Source organism: Vidua chalybeata, chromosome 25 (genome assembly GCF_026979565.1).
Source record: "Vidua chalybeata isolate OUT-0048 chromosome 25, bVidCha1 merged haplotype, whole genome shotgun sequence".
Lineage (NCBI taxonomy): Eukaryota > Metazoa > Chordata > Aves > Passeriformes > Viduidae > Vidua > Vidua chalybeata.
The window spans coordinates 4,827,475-4,849,493 of record NC_071554.1 but is presented as its reverse complement, the minus strand read 5'-3'; the positions used below and the strand labels follow the sequence as shown (position 1 = coordinate 4,849,493).

At 49.3% G+C, this 22,019-nt stretch overlaps 1 protein-coding gene across 9 annotated transcripts in view; it reads left to right on the top strand.

Annotated features, from left to right (window-relative positions):
* Positions 1-257: 257 nt before the first annotated feature.
* Positions 258-22,019, top strand: part of SCMH1 (Scm polycomb group protein homolog 1) — a 60,869-nt gene continuing 39,107 nt past the window's right edge. For 6 of the 9 annotated variants that reach the window (XM_053964598.1, XM_053964603.1, XM_053964601.1 and 3 more), the window contains exons 1-4: positions 258-605; positions 14,916-15,022; positions 18,786-18,870; positions 21,467-21,535. In XM_053964598.1, the coding sequence (XP_053820573.1) occupies positions 18,846-18,870; positions 21,467-21,535 (94 nt within the window). In that variant the 5' untranslated portion in view covers positions 258-605; positions 14,916-15,022; positions 18,786-18,845. The remainder of the gene's footprint in view (positions 606-14,915; positions 15,023-18,785; positions 18,871-21,466; positions 21,536-22,019) is intronic. The other 3 variants (XM_053964597.1, XM_053964604.1, XM_053964599.1) reach the window with 3 other exon arrangements.

Genomic DNA, 22,019 nt, shown 5'->3' with positions numbered 1-22,019 from the left:
GTGCCCAGGCTGGGGCTCACAGTGGGGGTCTGTCCCCGAAGGGTCCTGAGACGGCACGAGGAGGGCTCTCCCCAGGCTGAAGACCATGGGTGGGGGTCTGTCCTGTTCCTGGAGGATCCCTTGAGGGCACAGGGGTTCCTCCCCAGGCACGCTGAGGACACCGCGGGTCTGCCCCGCGCCCACAGTGCGGGTGGAGGCGGGGCCTCGTCCCTGCGTGAGGACGGTCCCGAGCGGGCGCAGCGACGTGAGGGGTTTGTGAGGGCCGGGCCGAACGGAGCCGAACTGAGAGGAGCCGAGCCGAGCCCAGCCGAGCGGGCCGAGCCCAGCCGAGTGGAGCCGCACCGACCCCGCCGAGCCTGTCCGAGCCCGAGCCGATCAGCTGCCGAAGTCCCGGCGCTGGCCGGAGCCGTCCCGGCGGCGGGGGCGGCGCGGGGCCGGGCCGGGCCGGGTCGGGCCACCGGTCCCTCCTCCCCGATCCCCCGCCGCTCCCCCTTCGCTCCTTCCCGTTCCCTCCCGTTCCCTCCCCGCCTCCCTGCGCAGCGCGAACATGGCGGCGGCGGCGGCGGCGAGGGACTGAGCAGCGCCAGCGCTCGGCGGCCGCGCAGGTGAGGGGGCGGCCCGGGGCGGGCGGCTCGGCCGGGCTCGGTCCGGCCCGGCCGGGGAGGCGCGGCGGGGGTCGGGCGGGAGTCAGGCCCGTAGCCCGGCCCGAATCTCATCCCTCCTGTCAGCGCGGCCCGGCCGCCACCGCACGGTGCCCGGGCCGGGGGCGGCTGTCACCGCCCGCACCTGCTGGTGCCCGTCCGGGACCGGCCCTCCCGGCCGCTGGGCAGCGCTCCGGGGCTCCCCGGCCCCGCGGCTGCCCCGCCGGGCTGTGCCTCCCAGGGAAGCTTCTTCCAGGGCTTTGTTGTTCTGCCGGGTGTCCCCGGGCAGGGCCTCGGGCAGCCGCGGTACCGCCTCGCCCCCAGGCCTCGGAGTGGTTCTGGGGCCGGCCGGAGCTGCCCCCGCTCCCCGGCGCGTTTCGGTAGCAGCCGGACGCTCCCGGCAGGAAAGGGGAAGCGGGACTGAGCTGCCGGAGGTTTGCAGGAGGTGGCTGTATCCGCGGGGGTTTGTGCCCTTCCTCCCCCACGAGCCCTTCGGGGCTCGGTGACACGCTCCTTTCACCCCAGTGTGTGTGTGGAGCTGGTGCCCGGTGCTCCGAGCAGGTCCCCGCGAGATCCTGCTGCTGGAGGTAGCAGGGGTGACCCCGGGGAGCAGCCGGAGAAATCCCATCACCACCGTGCCTGGGAAAATCTGCACCTCCTTCGCAGCCGCCCCGAGCCGAGTGCTGGGATAGAGCTGGGAGCGAGACGAGATCTGAGCGTTTCGTGCACAGTGAGATGTTTAAAAATAACCCCGGTGACGGCTGGCTCCTGCCGCGCAGGTTTAATCCGCAAGCTCTTTGAAGCTCCCGTGTAAAACTGTGGCAGCACTTTGGAGTCTGGATGACGGAAGGTAGAGCTGGCAAATCCGAGCCGGCAGCCTGAGTTTGGGATGCACTGAGCAGCTTGGCTCCCTTGGGCCTCGGATGGTTTAGGTTCAGCAGCTGAACATGGAGCTATTTCTATGGGAAACGTCAGGATGTGAAGACCCAGCTCTGGGGTCCCCGGCACTGATTTTTTGGCTGAGTTTCTGTTTACTGTTGTTGTTTATAGTAAACAGCGTGCACTGAGTGGCTGGGAACAGCCATGTGGTCGCTGCAGTTCGCAGCCAGTAATATTGGGGGAAAATGTTCTCCCACCTCGGTTCAGCGCCTGAGCGCCGGCTGCGGGCTGGGCCTCCTCCTGTCGCCTTCCTCTCTTACTCTCAGCTTCTGCTGGCCAGACTGTGCTGTCCATATGTGTTTGCTAGGAATACTGGGAGCATGGGATGGTGGTTTCATTCCTTGTGCTTCATCTCAGGCACTGGCGTGTGGCTTGGTGTTAATATGGAGAACAGAACTCGGCTCGTGGGGGTCTCAGCTTGGGACAAACTGCCGTGGCATGCAGCCCTGCATGTGCTGGCGGGTAGTTCAGGATCTGCCCAGTAGATGGTATGAAAATGCAGATGGAAATCAGGGAGTCCCTTACAGTGGGCACGAGGCAAATGCAGGTATTTCTGTGCTATTTAAAGTATTTATTTAATTAAAAGTTTTGAGTGTGTTCTGTTTGTGAAAGATATGCTGAGTCTTGGTCCTCCTGGTTTGGTATTTACATCTTAGCAAACTCCAATTCTGCATCTTGATAATCTGTTTTTCTTGGGGCACTTCTGTGGAAACCTGATTAATTTTGCAGGACAATATGGTGTCTATTAGTAAAAGATGCTGTTAGGGTATTAAATGATGATCTTATTCATCAAGTAGCTGTGCTTCAGTCTAGACGGGAGTGCTGCGGGAGCTGTGTCCCTGCCCTGTGTCTAATTTAAAGGAATGTCTGAAACTTTGTTTCATAGTCTCAGACATCAGGGACCTCCAGAGATGTCCTGGTTGTTTCCCAATCCTGGGTAAGGTCAGGTAGACTTCTAAACCCTTCCTGAGTAATAATAGTTCTTCTTTCAAGCTCTTCATGCTGGCAATTCCATATCCTGTGCAGGTGATGTATGCCAACACTTAGGCCTCCTCATCATTAGAGAGATTTTTTGGGGTGTTTAATCTAAATCTGTGTCTTGCACTTTAAACCTATTATTTTTCTGATGTCCAGAGCTCATGGAGAGCACCCTACTCCACACATCACTTCCTACATGTCTGCAGCTCAGTTAGAAGCATTTGAAGACTTTTTTCCCCTCTCCCTAAGCTGAGCAAGATCAGTTGTTCTCTGTTCTTCTCACGTGGCCACGTCAGCCTGGCTGACCTCTGTCTCTGACTTGGGTTCTGCTTCCATTCACACTTCACCTAAAGTGCCATGCTGAGTTGGGTAGGACTGTGTCAGTGGGGCTTTTGCAGAGAGTTTTGATAAGCTGGGCCCAAATGACCCCGTTTGGGATATGTCTCAGCACTGTTCTGTGACGAGGAATGCAGATCACATGTTTGCCTATTTGTGCTTTTAACTGTGTGTTTGTGATAGAGGACTTGGCGTGCTCGGTGAGCTCCTGTTTGCAAATCTGGAGTAGTGTGCTAGCATCGTGAGCTCGGAGCTGTGTTTGGGGCTCTTGTTTGAGCTGTACTGTTTGCATCTTCCACCCTGTGTTTTCTCCTTTTCTTTTCCTTGCCTGCTACTGCAATTCAGTTTTTGTTATGAGACAAAGAGATTTTGAGTCGTTTATGCATCCATTTATGTTTGAGAAGTTTCCTGACAAGGAAAGGGTCCCTGAGAAGCGAGGGAAGATGCACTGAGGACAGAGCAGCGACTCTGGCTGCCAGCTTCTCTTGTGAGATGGTTAATCTCCTGCATATATGTAATTCAGAGACGTGCCAAGGTAAAAATCATCTCCACAACTGAACTGTCAGTGTAGCAGAACTGTAACTGTGACCCCTCCTTCACCCCAGCACTACATCCGGGTGTAGCACCTGCACTCCAAGATGGGATATGAGTGCTTCATCCCACTTTACTTGCAGGATAGCACAGCCTAATCCTAAAGGAAATGCTTTTTCAGGGTTTAATACAGTTGTACAAAATTCCTTTCTTACCCAGCTTAAATATCTACCAGTAGAAGCTGTTATAAAACATTTGCACTATGTTTAACCTGATAGTGCAAGTCTGAGGGCAGCAGGAAGCACAAGAAATCTTCCCTATCTGTCACCAGGTCTCACTGGGCTTGGAGTTAACAAATCCAGTGACCTGAACTAGTGGTGTCAGAATGGTGTCTGGTGGGGACACCTGAGCACTGGAGATCAGCACCTCCTCATCTTTGCAAAGCTGTGCTCTGTCCTGGGTGGCAATCTCCCTTAGCAGGACATTTCAGAGGTGGTTTCAATTGTGAGCTGAAGGAGAGATCAGTACAGGGACATCACTGCAGCCTGGCTGGTGCTGAAAACACTTAATTCCCAGAAATCTCTATTTTCACCCTTAAAAACCTATTTTCCCTTAAAAACAGAGTAATCCTTAACTCTTTTACTGAGGTTTCTTACACACACCACCTCTAGCAGATTTAGACACTGTAATACACAGTTTGCAGTCTGCATGGTTCACTCAGGCACCTACCAAGTGTTTCTGCCTCTCTAGCAGGGATTTAAGCAGAGTTTTTGTCTGCCTCTGCTCTTACTGGGCTGAATCTCACACTTTAATGCAGACTCATCCTGAGCAAAAAATCAAGAATTTGGCTGAGAACTGAAGGAAAAGACGAACGTCTGTTTTGCTGCCTCTGCTGTTTGCGTGGCAGCCTCATCCAACAGGCCAGATGGACAGGTGATGTCTGAGACTCTGCAGAGGAGTCTAAAACACTTGGCTTCCTGAGAGCTGACTTGATCAGCAGAGGGAAGTGACCCCTGCAGCTCCACAGCCTGGTTGGTAATATGTCACTGGAGATGAGGAAACAGAGCAGAGTGGATGTGGTCATTGCCAACCCAAGGGAGCTGACGTGGGAATTCAGGCAGGACTGTTTTTCCTTGGCACAAGCTTGTGCTTCTGCTGCTCTCCATTTCTTGCTCAGAAGTTTTTCTGTTTGTATTATAAATTGAATGGTGTTATCACCAGTCAGACAAGAAACTCCTGCTGAAGGTGCCTCCTCCCAGCCAATGTGCTTGGAGTTACCCAGCTCCAATTAGCTTGTACATTTTGCAGACTGCCACAGTGGGAACAGCCCAGAAACCGCCCTGTGGCTCGCTCGGGTTTGTTTGCAACAACGGAAACTGTAGGAGTAGATGCCAGTGGAAATTTGCAAAATTCAGTATTTGCCCACTGAATATCCTGCAATTCCTCCCCTCTCCTGGCCCTTCCAGGTTTCACTGGACGCTGGTCCAGGTCCTTTCTCCTAGATATTGTGACAAGGGAACAAGTTTGGTTCACCCATTTCTGGAGTGACATCTGCTGCAGTTCGCTTGGGGGTGGAGGGAAGTAGGTACACCCTTCTGATTCCTCAAGGTGCTGCTGATGTTTGACTCCAGGAAAAGGTCCTGCCAGGAAAAATGGAGTTTGTGCCTGGGGGGAGTTGGGGGACACTTAACAGTGTTTGAGTTCAGTGTTGGCAGGGGCTGCACAGGGTGAAGCCCATCTGTCCTCACTGAGTGAGCCACGGTCCCATCGGCTGCTGCTTGCAGTCACCTCCCTGTTGCCTGCCTGGACAAGGCAGTGCTGGAGCACCTGCTGCCAGCACCTGACTGCCTTCCATCTGCTCTGTCCTCCCCTGTGCCACTGCTGCAGGGTGTCCCTGCTCCTGGGCTTCCCTCCGTTCCCGTTTGGAGCAGCCCCTGCCTCCTCCCCCCATGCTGAGCCCTCAGCAGTGGGATGTGCATCCAGCTGTGTCTGCGGTGAGCGGGAGGGCAGCCTGTGTTCCCTGTTCCCCCTCGCTCCCTCCTGGCTGTGGGAGCCTCCCTGGGCCGCTGCCAGGGCCTGCCTGCCCTCCCCATGTCCCCACAGCTGCGGGGAGGCCAGGCCAGGCCAGGGGCCAGGCTGGGCTGTACACACCGTGGGGGACATGGACGAGCAGCACTTTGGGGCAGGAACCCGGGCTTGGCTCTGGCTCTGGGTGGCACAAAACATCCCCACAGTGCAGTTGAATGTCCCTGAAACCAGCTGGTCTGCAGGGATGACAGCTCAGGGTGAAGGTGGCTACCTGAGCTCAGGCTGAATGAGCTGGGGAATTCTGCAGTGTGCTGGGCATCTCCCAACAGTGCTCCCTCCCTGCACTCACTGCTGCACGGCCCCTCACTCCCCACTTTTGCCTTTCCTGCCCAGCTGCAATACATAAGGAAGGAGAAATTTCTGCTCTATACTCGTTAGTTAAGTGAAGGAGTAGAGAGTAGGCAGAAGAGCTGATGGAGTCTGATGTGGACCGAGGAGGAAGTTGTACCAATTCTACTTTCTAAAAATAAGTTGAGTGGCTGTTCACACAGCCCAGAGACTGCTGCTCCCTGTATGCTGACTGTGGTTGCTTTTTGTTTGGTTTTTTGGTTGTTTTTTTTTTTTTTCTGTCTTGTTACAGCAAATCTTAAATGCTGCAGTCCATTAAAATTGTGCAGTTGCTGTGTGATCAGGGAGGTACCTACGGAGAAAGTCTTGTGGTTTCAGTGTTTCTAGAAGTGACCTTGAAGGCTCACCCATACATAATGTTTCCTAGAGGTTTCTCTAGGGTGTTCTAAGATTTCCAGTGGTGGTGATTCCTACTTTCCTCAGCAGTTCACTCCAGTGCCTGATTATTCTGAGATTAAGGAGCTTTGCTTGATTTCAGGCTGGTATTGCTATATTTTTAACACCATCATTTTGACATTTCACCTTCTCTTCTGGCAAACTACCAAGAGAAGAAGACTGCTGTCCTGCTTGTTATGTACAGTGGACATTATCCAGAGGATATTGGCCACTGATGGGCAGCAGGGATCAGTTCCACCACCTTCCTGCTCACCTTAACTCTTACCACAAGCAGAGTAAACCGTGGCAGCTGGCTGACCTCCTGCCTTGTCACATGACTCCAGAGGTCGTTTGTCATTGCCACAGCCCCACACTGGAGGGTTTTACGTGGCTGTACAATGCCACATCTCCTCCAGCATGGCAGGAGGTAGCAGCTCACTTGAAGGTGAATTGCTGTGCCTGGAGAGGGCAGGAGGAATTTGTTTCCCTTGGGCATTATCCAAGCCCTGCACTGTAGATCTGGGCAGTCCCACTGTTGTTCCAGCATTATGGTGGAGTTGAGGGATGGCTTTTGACTCTTGGCTCCTTTTCCATCACCATGAGCTTTGGTCACATCTTGCACACTGCTGGCAGAGTCTCCAGGTGTGTGTGTGTCTGTGTGTGTGTGTGGTATCTGTTCAACATTATCTTGTCCCTGAGCAGAGGACTCACTGTGTTCTGGGGCTGCTCAGTTATTTCATATTGTTGTCAGCTGGAAAATCTGTAAATGCCCTGTGATATTTTACGGCTTTATAAGCTGTACAAAATGTCCAGCAGGTACTCGAATGTCGAGCAGATACAGTCTGTAAGAGTGCCTTGTTTTCATTAGCTCCTTGGCAGACACTGAACATACTTGCAGAGCTGCAGGATGGACTTTTGGTTGCTTGTGGTCATGGTTCGGGTTTTTTTATTGACGTCTACCGTGTGCTGTACAGAAAACAGTGAAGGGCCTCACGGTATATTTTTTAGTTGTCCAAACTCTTGGCCCTTCGGGAATGTAAAGCAACCTAACAACTTTTTCTTTACATAATTAACAGGAATCTGTTCAGGGTATCCTGCAGGAACTGGCTAGTGATTTTTCCTCTCTGGGAGTAATTCTCCTGAGCTAATATTTCTGTCTACATCTAGATTGTTCTTTTTTTTTTGTTATTAAAATTGAGTGTAATTTTGATGGGCATGTTATACTTTTTCTGTATCCAGACTTCATACCCAGTAGAGAATATTTCTATTTGAGTAGATACATGGTTTTGAATACTGGGATTTTATCTGCTTAAGTCACAGATGAGACCAGAGTTATACGCAGGGTAAAAATAGCAAGCAGTAATTAATACCCATCCTCAGTGAGCCTGGCTCTTCTGGTTTCTCTTGACATGTTGCACTGCAGCAATTTCCTTTCTTTTTCCTAAGAAACAGATGAATTAATATCTCTCTACATGAGTGAGAAAATAAAAGAAAGATGCTTGTTTCCTGCCCTGGCACACCATTTCCTTGGGGTACAATGAGTTTGTGGGAGCTCTTCTCCTGGGCAGCCCTTTGCCTTGACTGGGCTGGAGAAGACCAGGAATGGCTTTCTTTACTCTCCCAGACATCCTTCTTTCCCTCTATCAGGGCTGGATTATCTCTGTCTCTGCGCTCCAAGCAGCAGAGACTGACTCCTCTTCCGCTCCAACAAGGGTAAATCCAGGTTTTGTGGCTCTGTTCCATACCCTGAGGGTTTGCAGGTTTTATCTTTCTCATTTCTTTAGCAGATGGGGCAGATCAGTAGGAACTATTTCTCATCCTTCCTTTGTTTGCATAAGAAGAATCAGCTGCTGGAAGGGTTGGAGGGAAGTCTGGCTGTGCTTCCTGCCAGGGAGACCCTGAGTTTTGTCACTCTAAGGGTAGATTTTTATATATACACGCACACATTAAAGGGATCATTTTACCTTGCCTTCTCTGAAAGAGCAGGTTCAGGAGGGCAGAGGGAGTTGCATTTGGAAGGTTTGGGAAGGTTGGCTGTATGGATGTTGAGTCAGGGACAGGGATTTGTATGTGGATCTGTGAAGGATTCAGCCTTGAGTGTGACTGGAGCCGTGCCCCCCTCCCTCCTTCCCTTTGTCATTAGGAACATGTCCGTGCTGGTGCTGGACCTCAGGAAGGTAGGAAATGCTTAACTCCATGGAAGGTCATTCGTTTGTGCTGGATGAGGAAAGTGAGCACTTCAGGCTCTCCAGTAACATGCTCAGTGATGGCTTTGATGCCATGTGAGGCTTAAGGATGAGTTTTCATCCCGTGTATTTTCCCAAGGGATATTGCTAAGCATTCCATTTAATTGTTAAAGTTGGTTATAGAAGGAAAGCAGAAGGAAAATACAATTTTAAGTGTATGTAACCATGATCATCCCCCATGTCTCAGTATTTAGCTCGTTAGAGAGTGGTGATTTTGTCCCTCACCTTTTATTCAGGGCTGGTTTGTTCTCCTCTGCTCCCTGAGCTCTCATCTCCCTTCCTGCCATTTCAGTGGAAGCCCTTGCCCTGTGTCTCTCTCCCTGAGGATCACCTTCCTCTCTTGTGCTTGTGAGGTACAGGGTACTTTAAGGGATTGGGTCGTCTCCTTCCCCTCTCTTTGCAAGGTTTTCCTCATTTACATTTCTGTTGTGTCCCCTAATTACCATCCCTTTGGTTTTTTATTCCCCCTCAAGCTGCCTTTCCCTGCTTATGGTCTCCTGAGGACGTTCTGCTGAAACTTTATCAAACTTACATCACTAGAAATAGTTAATGCAAAATTTTCTTTGAGGAATTCTCACATCCTGCTTGCAGCATCACTGCACAGTCTGTTGTGACATTTCCAATAGAGACACAACTGGAAGTCAGTCCTTTCCTTCTGGATTGCCTCCTGTTTCCCCTTCCATAGGGACATAAGAATACATTGTCCTCCCATATCTTCCATCCCATAAAGAGTTTATTTTTTAATAGAGTCCAGTAGAGAATTAAGTATAAGGTTGATTAAACATGTTATACTTACATATATCTACTGGGTGTCAACCAGAGACCCATGAAGAGTTTACACACTGGAGCCCATTCTGGGGCCACATCCATCACCCGTGTAACTGCTGTCTGGGAAAGCAGCCACAGCTGACTGTGCAAGGGGGGCTGTACTAGCCTGTCTGGGGGTGATATGGAAACCATGCACTGGTTTTTAATGTACTCCTGTTTAAATTCTTATTTAAAGACTTTGAAGCATCCTATTGTGTGCTTTTGTGAGGGGTGACTTTGTAAGTGCCCTGGGCAGAATCCCATTTCAAGGTCTCCTGTAAGCCATCTGCTTTCAGTAATAGCTCTTAGCTTTGGCATGTGGCTCAGTGCAGGCTGAAATAGCCACATTGCTGCAAAACTTTCTCTACTGCCTGCATCAGTTTAGGCTTCCCACTATGCCTGTGCAGGCTGGTGCACCCTCAGGATGCCCTGCATCAACCCTGTCCTCGAGGTTCACCCTCCAGCTTGTCCCCAGGCAAGGGGGGCATGACCCAGCACAGGAGTGTGGGGTGCACCATATCCTGCACATCTCCATGTTCTGGGATTGCCGTGAAAGGAAACTCAGGTACCTGCAAACCTGGCCTGTGGTCTGGTTCCCAGTCACCAGGGTGTCAGGGTATGGTCAGAATATGCCAGGATCAGGCTACAGAGCCCAATGTGTGATAAATCTTCTCTACTTCCAGTTGTCATCAGTGGATTGGGTACACTGCTGTGCCAGTCTATAACCCAGGCTATTTCTCTTCTGAAGTCAGGAGACTTTAACTTTTAGCTATGGGAGTCCTGCTGACACAAAATAGCTGTAATACAGATGGTTCAGTGTTAGAAACAGCAGCCTTGGGCACACAGATTCAGTTCCTTGCTTTGGCATGTTCTTCCCATACAGCACTGAAGTCCATCAGTCCTTTGCTTTTCTATATGTAGCAGGAACCTTACCTGCCCAAAAAGCAGGTGTCTGTGTTGAGTTTTGTTACAGTGCATCTGGGAGAGCTCCGTGGAGGTACAGGTCAGAAATGTCTCTGATTAACACCCAGAAGCAGAGATCTGCAGCATTTCCCAGATCTCCCTCAGAACAGTCATGGAGAGCAATGGTGTTGGTGGCATCTTTCACACTGGGATGTGGGACATGGGCATTGCTCAGCTCAGAGGGAGAACCTCAAAGTGACTTCAACAGTAGGACCAGCCACGAAGGATTTGCTGAAATGATTCTGGGGCACAGTGAAGCTTCCTTACCCCCAGCAATTACCACAGGGGATTTGTATGATTAGCTGAAGTCTGTGCCACATCAGCATGAGTTCAAGGTGGGCCACTCGCTGTCCATGGCAATGGGAGGCAGCCCAGGCCTTGGCTCCAAGCCCTGGATATGGTCCTGTCTGGGGAGGAGCTGCACAGGATGCTCTGCGTGCTGTGAATCCCTGCCCATGTCAAGGGGCTTGGAACAAGAGGATCTTTGAGCTCCCTTCTGACTCAAACCATTCCATGACTCCCTGTTCCCTGCATGGGAAGGCTTTAGGTTTTTGTTTTCTTTTTATTTGAGTGGGAAACCAATACCAGTCTTAGAAGAAGCTCTGATTTTTCAACAGTGTGTGAACTTCCTACAGCAGTCAAACCCCATCGTTCCAAGGAGGATTTGCAGGGCTGGAGCACTCACCCCCCCTCACTACAGAACTGGCAGCCACAGAGCTGTAACTCCCAGCTCATCAGTAAACATGTCTGTATTGAGAAAACTCATCTTGTTAAGAGGCTTCCTTTAGCAGACTCAAGTCAGATTATCTTATTTGTCTTTTATTTGAAGCCCTTTCATCTCTCCATTTCTTTCAGCCTGGGTATCCTCTTCCTGGAGTGTGCCAAATATGTTGTCTTTATTGCAGCCTTTTCAGTCTTTGTGGAGAGCAAGGTCTGCTCACAGTGATACATGTCAGGATGTTTTTGGTTTGATCCAAGGCCCATGCTGGTTTTGTTGGGGTTTCTTTGGTTTTGTTTTTTTGGTTTTGTTTTTTTTTTTTTGTTTTGGGTTGTTTTTTTTTTTTTTGTGTGTGTGTGTGTGTGTGTGTGTGTGTGTGTTGGTTTTTTGGGGTTATTTTTGGATAGGGAAGGAAATCTTTATTGAAATCCTGCAAGGTTTTATTTAATTTCTTCCACAATCATGAGCAGTGCTAGCTGTTCTAGCGTTACTCACAGCGGTGGTTCCTCTCACGGGTGCCTGGTTTTTGTGCTCACCCTGAGGGTGATCTCTTGAGCTTGACTCAGCAGTGTCTGGTGGTCCAGCTGCTATTTCCTGGGAGGCTGAGTTATCTCCTCTCCCCACCAACCTGAAGGTGTTCAAAAGGAAGTCATAAAATCAATATTTTCATTGTAGAAACATGGTCTATCCAAGTTTTTCATGTGTTTTTGTCTTTTAAAATATGTACTCCTGTGAGACTTGGCTCAGGGGCTGAGGAAGTGTGTTACTTGTGATCACATCTTCGAGACACCTCAGTGTGTTAACACAAGAATGTGTTTGTGAGGAGCCTGTCATGAAGTCTGGAGTTTATCAGTCCACTTCTTACATGTTAGAAGGATAAAATTAATTCCAGAGAATGAGAGATGTTGGAAATGACAGAAAATCCTTCTGGTAGAAAGAGGAGTAATGGTTTACAGTCATCAGGTATTTCAGATCACACAAGGGGATCAGTACTGCAGATGGAAATATCAGCATTCATTGTACAGTGTTACTTAGAAATATTTCCTGGCATGAATGTAAGGACTCTCCTGACCTGATGAGGGGAGATACTTCCAAAGGTGCTGTATCTTCATCAGCCTTTGTTTGGAGCTGCCAAAAACGTGACTTTGCACAGACAAGGAGAAATAAAACCCCAGTCTTGGTCAGGAGGATGGTAACAGGGAGGTGGAAGGAACTAAAATAATTGTTTAAGATAAATTCTGACTCACCTTTTCAAACTTGAAAGCTGATCACTCCTGAGAGTTTAGTCCAGGTTCCACGTAAGCATTCATTTGGCATTTTGGTTTAGGACTCCTTGCCTGCATGTCTGGCTCCAAGAAGGCTGGTGCGCAATCCTTGGAGCTGGTCTTTGGCTTCTGCCCAGAAAAGGGGTCAGTCAGCTGGCTCATCAGAGAGTGCCTTGAGAGCAAAAACTGTGGTTTAGACCAGCAAAAGTTCTGGTGTCCACAGGTCAGGCAGAAATCTAAGGAGCCAAATCTGGTGTGAAAACTAAAAGAGTCAGATTGTGCTCTGATTTCTCAGGTAGGCTGAAAGTGCTTTTCTTTCTGCACCATAGAAATTAAAAATGGCAAAAATAGCTGTTAAATGAGCAAGCAGGCCGAGTTTGGAGAAGGTTCTTCCCCTGGAGGGTTGTGGGGCTTCCAGGGAATGGTCATGGTTCCAAAGTTGCCAAAGCTCAAGGAACATATGGAAAATGCTCTCAGGGACATGCTGGGTTTGTTGGGGTGTCCTGTGTGTGCTCAAGAGTTGGAATTGATGATCCTTACAGATCCCTCTCAACTCAGGATATTCTGTAATTCACATGATCTGCTTTTCATGTGCCTAATTTTCTGCTTGGGTTGGGATGCCACTGGATGTGCCTGTGTAACCCATGGTCACATAGGGGCTTCCAGAATGGAGCTGAAACATTCCAGCAGGGAGGCTGGAGTGGCAGTGCTGCCATCACTCGTGACAAGCAAGAGCTTAGAGTGCTGCCCTTGCATTTCCTGGGGGAATTTGTAAGGGACAGCTCTTTACTGCTGGAAACATTGATGGTGTTTGATGGAAACATCACTGTGAAGAAAACCTCAGCTGAAGCAAAGGTTACATGGAAGGGATTTTTAGTGGCTGCAGTGGTCGTGGTGCTCCAGACCTGTGCTTTTGTGGAGAACAAATCAATGATTGAAAGCACTTTGCATCATGAGAAACTGTCAGGATTCTCTTGTGGCAGCCCCATGGGATTTCCAAGAAGCGTCATTCTCACAGTCCTCTGTCAATATGCAGAGTTTCCTTTTTTTTTCTCCCAATCCTAATCTGTGGAGTATGTATCCAACCTAATAAAACCATTTTCCAGCTTCACTGTTGGTGGTTTTCTTCCTCTTGTCTCTGAAAGCCTCTGGCCTGCTGGCAGCGGCATTGTCCAGCGAGGTTTGAAGCTTGGCACGCTGTCAACAAACCTTCAGGTTCCCTTTCAATCAAACATGGTAATGCTGAGATCCGACTTGGATTCCATCCCAAGGTTCACCATAATCATCCTTGTACAATAGGAAGTCCAAACAACCCCAGGAAATAATTCAGATGCGACTGGTGCCTTGAGTGGAATAAAGAAGTGCCTAGAAGAGACATTAAGAGCCTCAGCTCTAACTCTTTTCATAATTATGCGCTCCGGAGGAGCGGAGGCTTTGGAGATAAAGGGATTACATGCATCTCATGAGGTCTGGAAAGATGGGACAGCATCTTCCATCCACATTTTCTCATTTTTGTTTTACTGATCTTGCAGTTGCCACATTTTGTGGAAGAATATTACAGAGTAGGCTCCCCTGTAACCCTGCAGTTGCCTTCCAATCTGGCACAGGTAAATTGAATCTGACTGCCCTTAGGGATGAGCTTTTGGAAGAGGCTGTTGGCAAGAGCAGTGGGGGGAGAGCTTAATTAGATTAAGATGCATTTCCGCAGCGTTGCTGCGGGCTGTGCGGCGCTGGAGAGAGCAGCGCTCGGAGCTGGGGATGCCCTGGGATGCTCTTCCAGCCCTGCCTGCCTCTCTGCTGCCTGAGAAAAAGGAAAATGCATCAGAGGTGTGAATCTCAGTGTAACCCAGCACAGGGCTCACCAGGGTGTGAACAAACCATGTCCTGAGCTGGTGTTCTGCCCCTGGCCGTGAGCCAGAGTCAGCAGCCTGGCAGGAGAGCAAGGGCTCAGCTTTCCTTTGGCGCAGCACAGCAGCTGAGGCAGTGGTGTGGTGGGCAGGGTTTGGCTGGGCACCCAACATTCATTCAGCTCTTGCTTGTGGCCTGGGTACTGATGGCCCATGGGTCTCATACTTAGATACCCTTACAAATGCTGGTTTGCTTTTCAATGTCTGTGTCATTTCTAAGGTTACTTGTTTACTTCTCTTGATAATTTCCTCCATAAGGAAGTTGCGTGTCTGTTAATTTCCAATGAACTGTTCCTTCTCCCTGCTAAATACTTGGGAGATTTTCACTTTTGTAGGTTTGCTCTGCTGCACTGGGAAGGGATAATTTGGAGTCCCCAGTTCTCTCTCTTCATGCTACTCATTATTTTATATGCCTCTCCTGTGGTCTCTCTCCTTTTCATTACTAATCAGGTCTAGTCTTTTCAATCCTCCTTTGTGTGATAGTTTCATTTTACAAAAGCTGAACTAGTTTCTATCAGCTCAGTTGATGTGATCTTACTCATATCAAAGGTGTTTAACAGCCGCAGTCCCGTGTACTCACTGCAAGCTGAACTTAAATTGTGTCAAGTTCTGTGCTGCTTTGCGAGTGCAAGTGGGAATGTTTGTTACAGCTGTCTTTAAATTTAAATTTGGATGTTTTAAATGAATTAAATATGAACATGAATAATGCAGCTGGTAACTTAGCCTTTCTGCAATTAAATGCAAACTTTTTCATTTTGTCTCTCTGCTTTCAGGTTTTGCTATGCCGCAGTGTTTGTACTGACTCTGCTGTCTTGTAGGAGTGATGGGGAACTAGAGCCCATGACAGTTCAGTGGAGCCCTTGGCACTTTTGATATCTCGGTGAGTGAAAGTTGTTTGAAACTCTGGGAGAGGAACTTCATCTGCTACTAAAGGCAGCAAATTAGTTGGTCTTTTTACGTTTTTAAGGTAGCATCCTGCTGAAATGAATTTGCACATTGATCTGTCCTTTCAGGTTATAAATTCTGGAAACCATCACTCTGTAATGCTGTAGTTCATGCTTGGGAGATTATCTTGATCTCCACAAGCAGGAGAAACACAGCTTTTGAAAACAAGGGGAGTTTTAAATCTGGTGTGCAGCTCTGTGCAAGTGTCAGGCTCTGGAGATGGAGCATTGCAGGGTGTGCTGGGCTGTGGAAATCTCAAAGGCTTTATTTGATGCAACAGTTAGACTGTGTCCTTTGTGCCATGGATCCAGCCAACAGGTCCTCATCAGGGGCATGCTTGTGCCTGAGGTGATTCTGGAAGATCTGTCTCTGTGGGTAGCCCAGTTTTGCCCCTTGGATACCAGTCTGTACCTTCTGCTATTTATTACTTTCACATTTTTTCAATCATCAGTCCCTGAATGGAGTAAAGGCTGCATCCATTGGTACCGTGGAGCTTCTGTCCACAGTTGCCTGTGGGTTTGTCTGTTCTGCCTTTGACTTTCTTCTCTCTGCACTGAATTCTCCTCACTGGGGCATTTCAGCCTTGTCAAAACCTATAGAGTGATTCCTCTTGCCATGCAATCCGTTGTCAGTGAGATAAAGTCCCTGGGTGTTTCAGGTTGGAGGGAGCTTTTGGAGGTTGTCTGGTCCAATGCTGTGTGCAGAGATGGGCTGACTTTGAAGTCAGAGTCAGCTACAAGGTTAGATTAGGCTGGCAAGGGAGGGAGCTGGTGATGTTTGGAGTATCTCCAAGGGTGGAGATTTTACAGTTCCTCTGGGCAACTCTAAATTACAGTCAGTGGAAATCATCAGTTCCCAAGCCCTGTGTTAGTAAAGCCCTGGGGCAGCAGAGGGGCAACTTTGGTCTGTGCTCCCTGTGACTAGGGACAGGACCCAAAGGAGTGGCTGGAGCTGTGTCAGGGGAGGGTCAGGCTGGATATGAGGAAAAGGTTCTTGCCCCAGGAAATGGTCATGACCCTAAGCCTGCCAGAACTCCAGGAGCATGTGTACAACGCTCTCAGACACCCCCAGGGTGGGCCTTCTGTGACAGGCCAGGAGTTGGATTTGGTGATCCTTGTGGATCCCTCCCAATTGTGATTGTACAGTGCCTGTCTCCGTGGCTGAAGAAGGGCATCCCTGCATCCTAGGGCAGGAACTGTGCCTGTCCCTGGGATGCAGTAAGGCTGGTGGCTCTCATGTGGCTGTGTAGGTCCAGCTGCCCCTGGGGCAGGCAAGCTGAAGCTGTGCATCATGGAGTTTCACTCTGCCTCTTCTCTAGGCATTACATGACTCTGAGCACACAAAGCATTTTGATTTTTTTGTTCCTTGAGGTAGGATTTTGCAGGATTAACCCACATGTTGCTCTCCTGTGATGTGAGATGTACAGGTGATCTGGGTGGTGCAGAGCTGTGTCAGAGGCTCATGAAGGCTGGCAGGAGTCAGGCTGGGGCTGTCACATTTGGGCAGTTTCTGGGAAGCATATTTTAGAGTGCAGTGTCCTTGAGCTGGCACTTATGTGGCTCTCAGCAAAGTGGGACTCCCCATGCAGTTTAAGTCTCCTCCTTTGGGGAAGAGTCACCATTTGTTTATTTATTGTTTTTTTAAATTGGACATTTACACCATCTGATTCTCTTCCGTGACATGAGCTCTTGCTGAGAGCCTGCTGCAGTGTTGGCTGAGGGACACGAGCAGTCAGCTCTGTGCTTTATCAGTACCACAGAATTAGAGAATCATTAAGATTGGAAAATACCTCCAAGATCATCAAGACTGAGCACCACCATGTCCACTACACCAGAGCACTACTGCCACGTCCAGTCATTTCTTCAGTCCACCACCACCTCCCTGGGAAGCCCATTCCCATGCTTGACAACCCTTTCCATGAAGAGATTCTTCCTGATGTCCAACCTGAACTTCCCCTGGCACATCTTGAGGCCCTTTCCTCTTGAGCTGTCCCTTGTTCCCTCAAAGAAGAGACTGACCCTCACCTGTCTGCCCCCTCCTGTCAGGGAGTTGTGGAGGGTGAGAAGGTTCCCCTGAGCCTCATTAGGGTTATTGGGCCATAACTTTTCACAAACCCTGTCTGAGCAGCTCAAACACAGTCACAATTTTTTTTCTTTCTTTTTGAGGGGGTCACACATCCCTGCCAGCAGGGCTCTGAGGTGCTCAGGCTGAAGCAGCTTCTCAGAAGCTCTCAGAGGGGCACAGGAACTCCTGTGCCAAACACATGAGATTTATGTGTGTGGGTACTTGGGAAAAGTCCCACAGACAGCAGAGGGGCAGAGCCAGAGATGGCGAAGGCTTGTCTGGTGCCTTTATATATAAACACCTTTCAGCCTGGATTTTTATGTCTAGGGGACTTTCCCTGCCAGGACTGCTGGTCTTTAATAAAAATGACTGAACAAAATTATGAAAAGAAGCTTTAAAAGTTGTAAATAACCTTTCACATGTAGGTTCCCTTCTGCTATTGAAAGGGAAACAAACCTTACTCCTTTCACAAGTGTGTACAAACACACACACTATTTAGGAGAGAGGCAATGAGTGACTACTGTGCACCTTTTGATTTGGATTAAAAAAACAACCAGGATTTTTTTTCCTTTAGTATTTAATATTCCTTCAGTGTTTTTCTTCTCAGAGTATTGCTCACTGTTACATGTAAAGAGGCTGTAGTTTGTAGAGCTGTTATAGAAAATTAAACTCTATTTCTCTTACATTTAGAAAAAGCCTGGTTTTCAAAACCCCAAATTCTTGCCAAGTTGGATCTGTAAATAACCCTTTAAGCAGCTACTCAGTACTGCGTCCTGAGACAGCTTCCTTCTCCTGACTGCCCCACTGTGAACAAAATGGAATTATATTGATACAATTAATCTTTCATTAGTTAGTGGAGTGTCAAAACATGCTATTCGTGGCTTTCCCAAGGGCTTGTTTGTGGCTCAGCTATTCATTGGGATGTTTTCTGGCAGGGCTTTATGGGTGTGGCAGGCCCTGCCCTGTGAGAGTGGTTGTGCTGGAGCACTGGGTCCCTGTACATGTGGTCCCTGTACACCACACATCTCCCAAGAGCTCTGAATTTTCAGGAATATTTCTTTATAACAAGAATGCAAATACCGTTGCTTGTTGGGCACAGTCCAGCCAGATTTCCTCCAACCAGGAAAAAACAAATGCAGCAAAACTTGGACACTCATGGCAGGACTAACAGCAAAAGTATTTCCTGGGTCATTGTCCAATTTCTCATCCTTATTCCCCAGAACTGCTGCAAGCAATTTGAATTGTAAGTGGCAAGCTGGGGATTGCTGTGCTGCTTTGCCAGAGTTAATGTTATGTGTCCATGTGTTTTCTTTCATAAATTCCAGTTCTGCCTCCCTTTGTTAGTGAGTGGGAGCAGCCCCTCCTTCCACACACTCTGGACCCACTATAGGGTTAGCACAGAGACAGGCATGTGCTCCTTGTGCTTTTTTATGCTGCTCCTGCTGCCATGAATTTAGTGTTGTCCACAAATTGGAGAGTCTTGTCGTTTCAGGGGGTGAAATGAGTTGTGTGTGTTCTGTGCTACCCCAGGTGACAGAGCATGTTTTTCCCCCCACTGTGTGATGATTTAATGCTGCAGATGACTGTGTGCTCCAGAATGGGGAGTTTTCTCATCTTTATTTCTTTTGTCCTAGACATCTTCAGTTCTGTAAGAGCAGCCCAGTCCCAAGATAAGGACAGCAACAGGTGGTAGAATGCGGAAACCAGGCCCTCAGAAAGGTGAGCAGTGATGCTTGGCACAGCCAAGGGCCCTGCAGTGAGCTGGTGTGGCCTGGAGTGCCTCAGGGAGTGGGGTGGGAGCTGAGGGGATGTGGTTGGAAGCCCAAAACAGAGTTGTGTGTGTCTCAATCAATGTGCAGAGAGCAGTTCATCAGTCCACCCCTGTGACAGGAAGAGGAGAGCCCTTTTTTGGGCCATCTCTGCAGCTCGTGGGGTGCAGTGTCAGCAGCGAAGGTGCCCTGCAAAACCCAGGGCACCATCTGGCAGAGCTCCCAGCATGAGGCAAACTGCCTGTGCTGGCACAGGCCTCCCCCCTCTAATGAGGCATGAAACCAGAAACCAGCCTACCTTGTGGAGAGGAAATCTGTCAGGAGGTTACCCTGCCACGAGTCCCTTGGCCCCTCACACAGCACACTTCCTGGGTCCTGCATCCCCAACAAAAAGGGTGAAGCCAAGCAGGCTGCCTGCAGCTGAGCTGCTCTGGCTTCTTGTGCTTAACAAAAATATTGATTTCCTTTAGTGCTGTGCCATGCATGTGTGTCTGACTGGAGTGATCTCATCAGGGAGGAGGGGGAAGGGAGAAGCGAGAGGATGGAGCATCCTCCACAGCTCTTTGTTCACATCTGCTCCACACTCCCAAGGTTTATTGCAGGAGATTTCTATGCTCGATTTCTCTCCTCCCTTTATTTTTTTTTAATGTCTCCTTTGCTTCTGTCGTGGTTCATCTTACAGTGGCATTATCCTCTTCCTAACACTGCTTGTCCTTTAATGAAGTGAAAATAAATGAAGGAGAGCAGGGAATGGGGAGACCCTGCTGCGAGGCAGCTGGAGGGCTTGGCAATAAAGGAGGCTGGTTGATTAGTCAGCAGCGTGGCCGAGGCCCAGGCTGGCTGGATTCAGCCTCACTCACAGCTTGTTCTCTGTGCTCCTGGAGCCTCCAGCCAGCCTGCCTCTGTGACCTGGGCTCAGAATGCCAGGCTGTAGGTTGCAGAGGCAACACCTGCACCGTGCACATGTGGGTTTCTGTCCTACTTACCTGTTTTTTTAATAATGCAGTGAACTCGTGCTGTTTCTTTATTTGTCTGCAGAAATTCTTGTTTCGCTCTCTTTCTGCTGCTTTTGTATCCTGCTTAATGAGGATTTTTGCATGTTAAAGGTTAAAACCAAAACGTACCTTCACCTGCAGAGTATGGTGAGGAGCTCCTTTGAGTGCATGGATGCTGTTAGAGCTGTCCTGCAGCACTGAGGGGAGCCTTACCCACCCAGGGGGCTCTTTTGCTTCTGACTTAAATCTTTATGTTCTTTATTCTTGCTTTCTTAGGGACATGGCACAATACTGTGCCTCGTGATAATGCATTTATTAGGAAGGGTGTCCTTCAATCCTTTTCATTCATTTATGTCTCTCCAAGGAGGCTCTTTGTCTGGCCCATGTCTAGTGACGCTGTGGCCACACTCCATATGTCCCTGGTGTTCATTTAAGGGATGCTGATCTGGCATCTCTCTGTTGGGCTGGAGGCTGTTGGAGGCAGGGTGGGCATCCCCCACTTCTTGCTCTATCACTTTCCAGAGCAATAAAACCTACGTGCTGTCCTGTCCATTGTGCTGAAAAGAACGTGTCAAGAAGAGAAGATTGTAACAATGATTGTCCCAAAGCAGGTCCAGACACGTCAAGACACCCCAGGCCACTTTAGAAGCAGCTCTTAGCCTGCCTCTTTCAGCTACTTGTCAGGAGATTTCAAAACCTTTCCTTTCACAAGGAACTCTTCTTCATGGGGGCAAGGCACATTTCACAGGGCACTACCAAGCTGCTGTCTACAGTAGTCCTAAAAATGGTCTGTAAAATAAAGGAGCTGGAGTGCAGCAGCACTTCCAGGGTGCCCAGCCTGGCAGCAGCAGGTTGAGGAGCTGGCTCAGCCATGGCACAGGGCTGGAGGCCAGGATAAGCATTCCCCACTTCTTGCTCTGTCACTTTCCAGAGCTGTCTTGAGAATGTCAGTTTTTTTGGAGCTCTGAGACCCAAAGCTGTCATAAGCAAACACAGCTCAGGTGAGCTGCTCTGTAGAGCTGGTGCTGCTTTGCTGTGCTCTCTTCTGAGCTGCAAGAGACACAAGGAAACCTGGTGTTGTGTGTGGAGAGGGCAGTTGGGCAGATTTTCAGAGAAGTCCTCTCCCTGTCACCACAAAGGGTTGAGGTTGCTTGTGTGGAATAACCTGGAGTAGATACACAAGGAGCCATTCTGCACCAAAGATTCGCATGAGCCATTTTTAGTGGCTGTTATGTTTGTTCCTCTCAAGCCCTTCTTCTCATAGCTAAAATGATGGAGCTCTAGCAGTTTGCTGTTCTTTGTTATTGCTCGTCACTGAAGGGGAGCTAAACAGGGACTGAGGTGCAGATGTAGATACCTCCTGTCAGGAACCTGCACAAGCTGTGGAGAGCAAGGGAGCACACCCCAGAGATAGAGGCAAATCATCCATGTTACTGGGGTCATGACAGGGAGGTCACTGCTCTCCTCTGAAGTGCCTGGAACACAGATAATGTAGAAGGGTGCATTATCTGGCTCCTGTGCCTGACACAAATGCTCTGTTTCTTGTCTCAGCCATAGACTGGAAAGATGGTAAAAAGCACAAGTACAGCCGCCCGTCAGAGTCTCCCTCCCAGTACCAAGGTAAGACAGCTCCCTTCTTCCTCCCTGCTTTTTTTTTTTTTTTGCCCTCCCTTCTCCCTTCTGCAATTTCAAAAGATTTTTTTTTTGACAAGTGCAATGGTGCAGCATTGGTGATCACCTGCAAGAAACTCTGAGCAGCTCATCACTGCCCAAAGCTTGGGCACATCCTTGTAGGGCTTGGGCCTGGAGAAGAGAAAGGTCTGAGGAGACCATAGAGCTCCTTCCAGTGCTTCAAGGGGCTCCAGGAGAGCTGAAGAGGGACTTTGGACAAGGGTCTGAAGTGACAGGACCAACGGGAATGGCATCATACTGTCAGAGAGCAGGGTTAGATGGGCTATGGAGAAGAAATTCTTCCTTGTTAGGCTGGGGAGGCCCTGGCACAGTGTGCCCAGAGAAGCTGTGGCTGTCCCATCCCTAGAAGTGTCCAGGGCCAGGTTAGACAAGGTTTGGAGCAACCTGGGACACTGGAAGGTGTCCCTGCCCA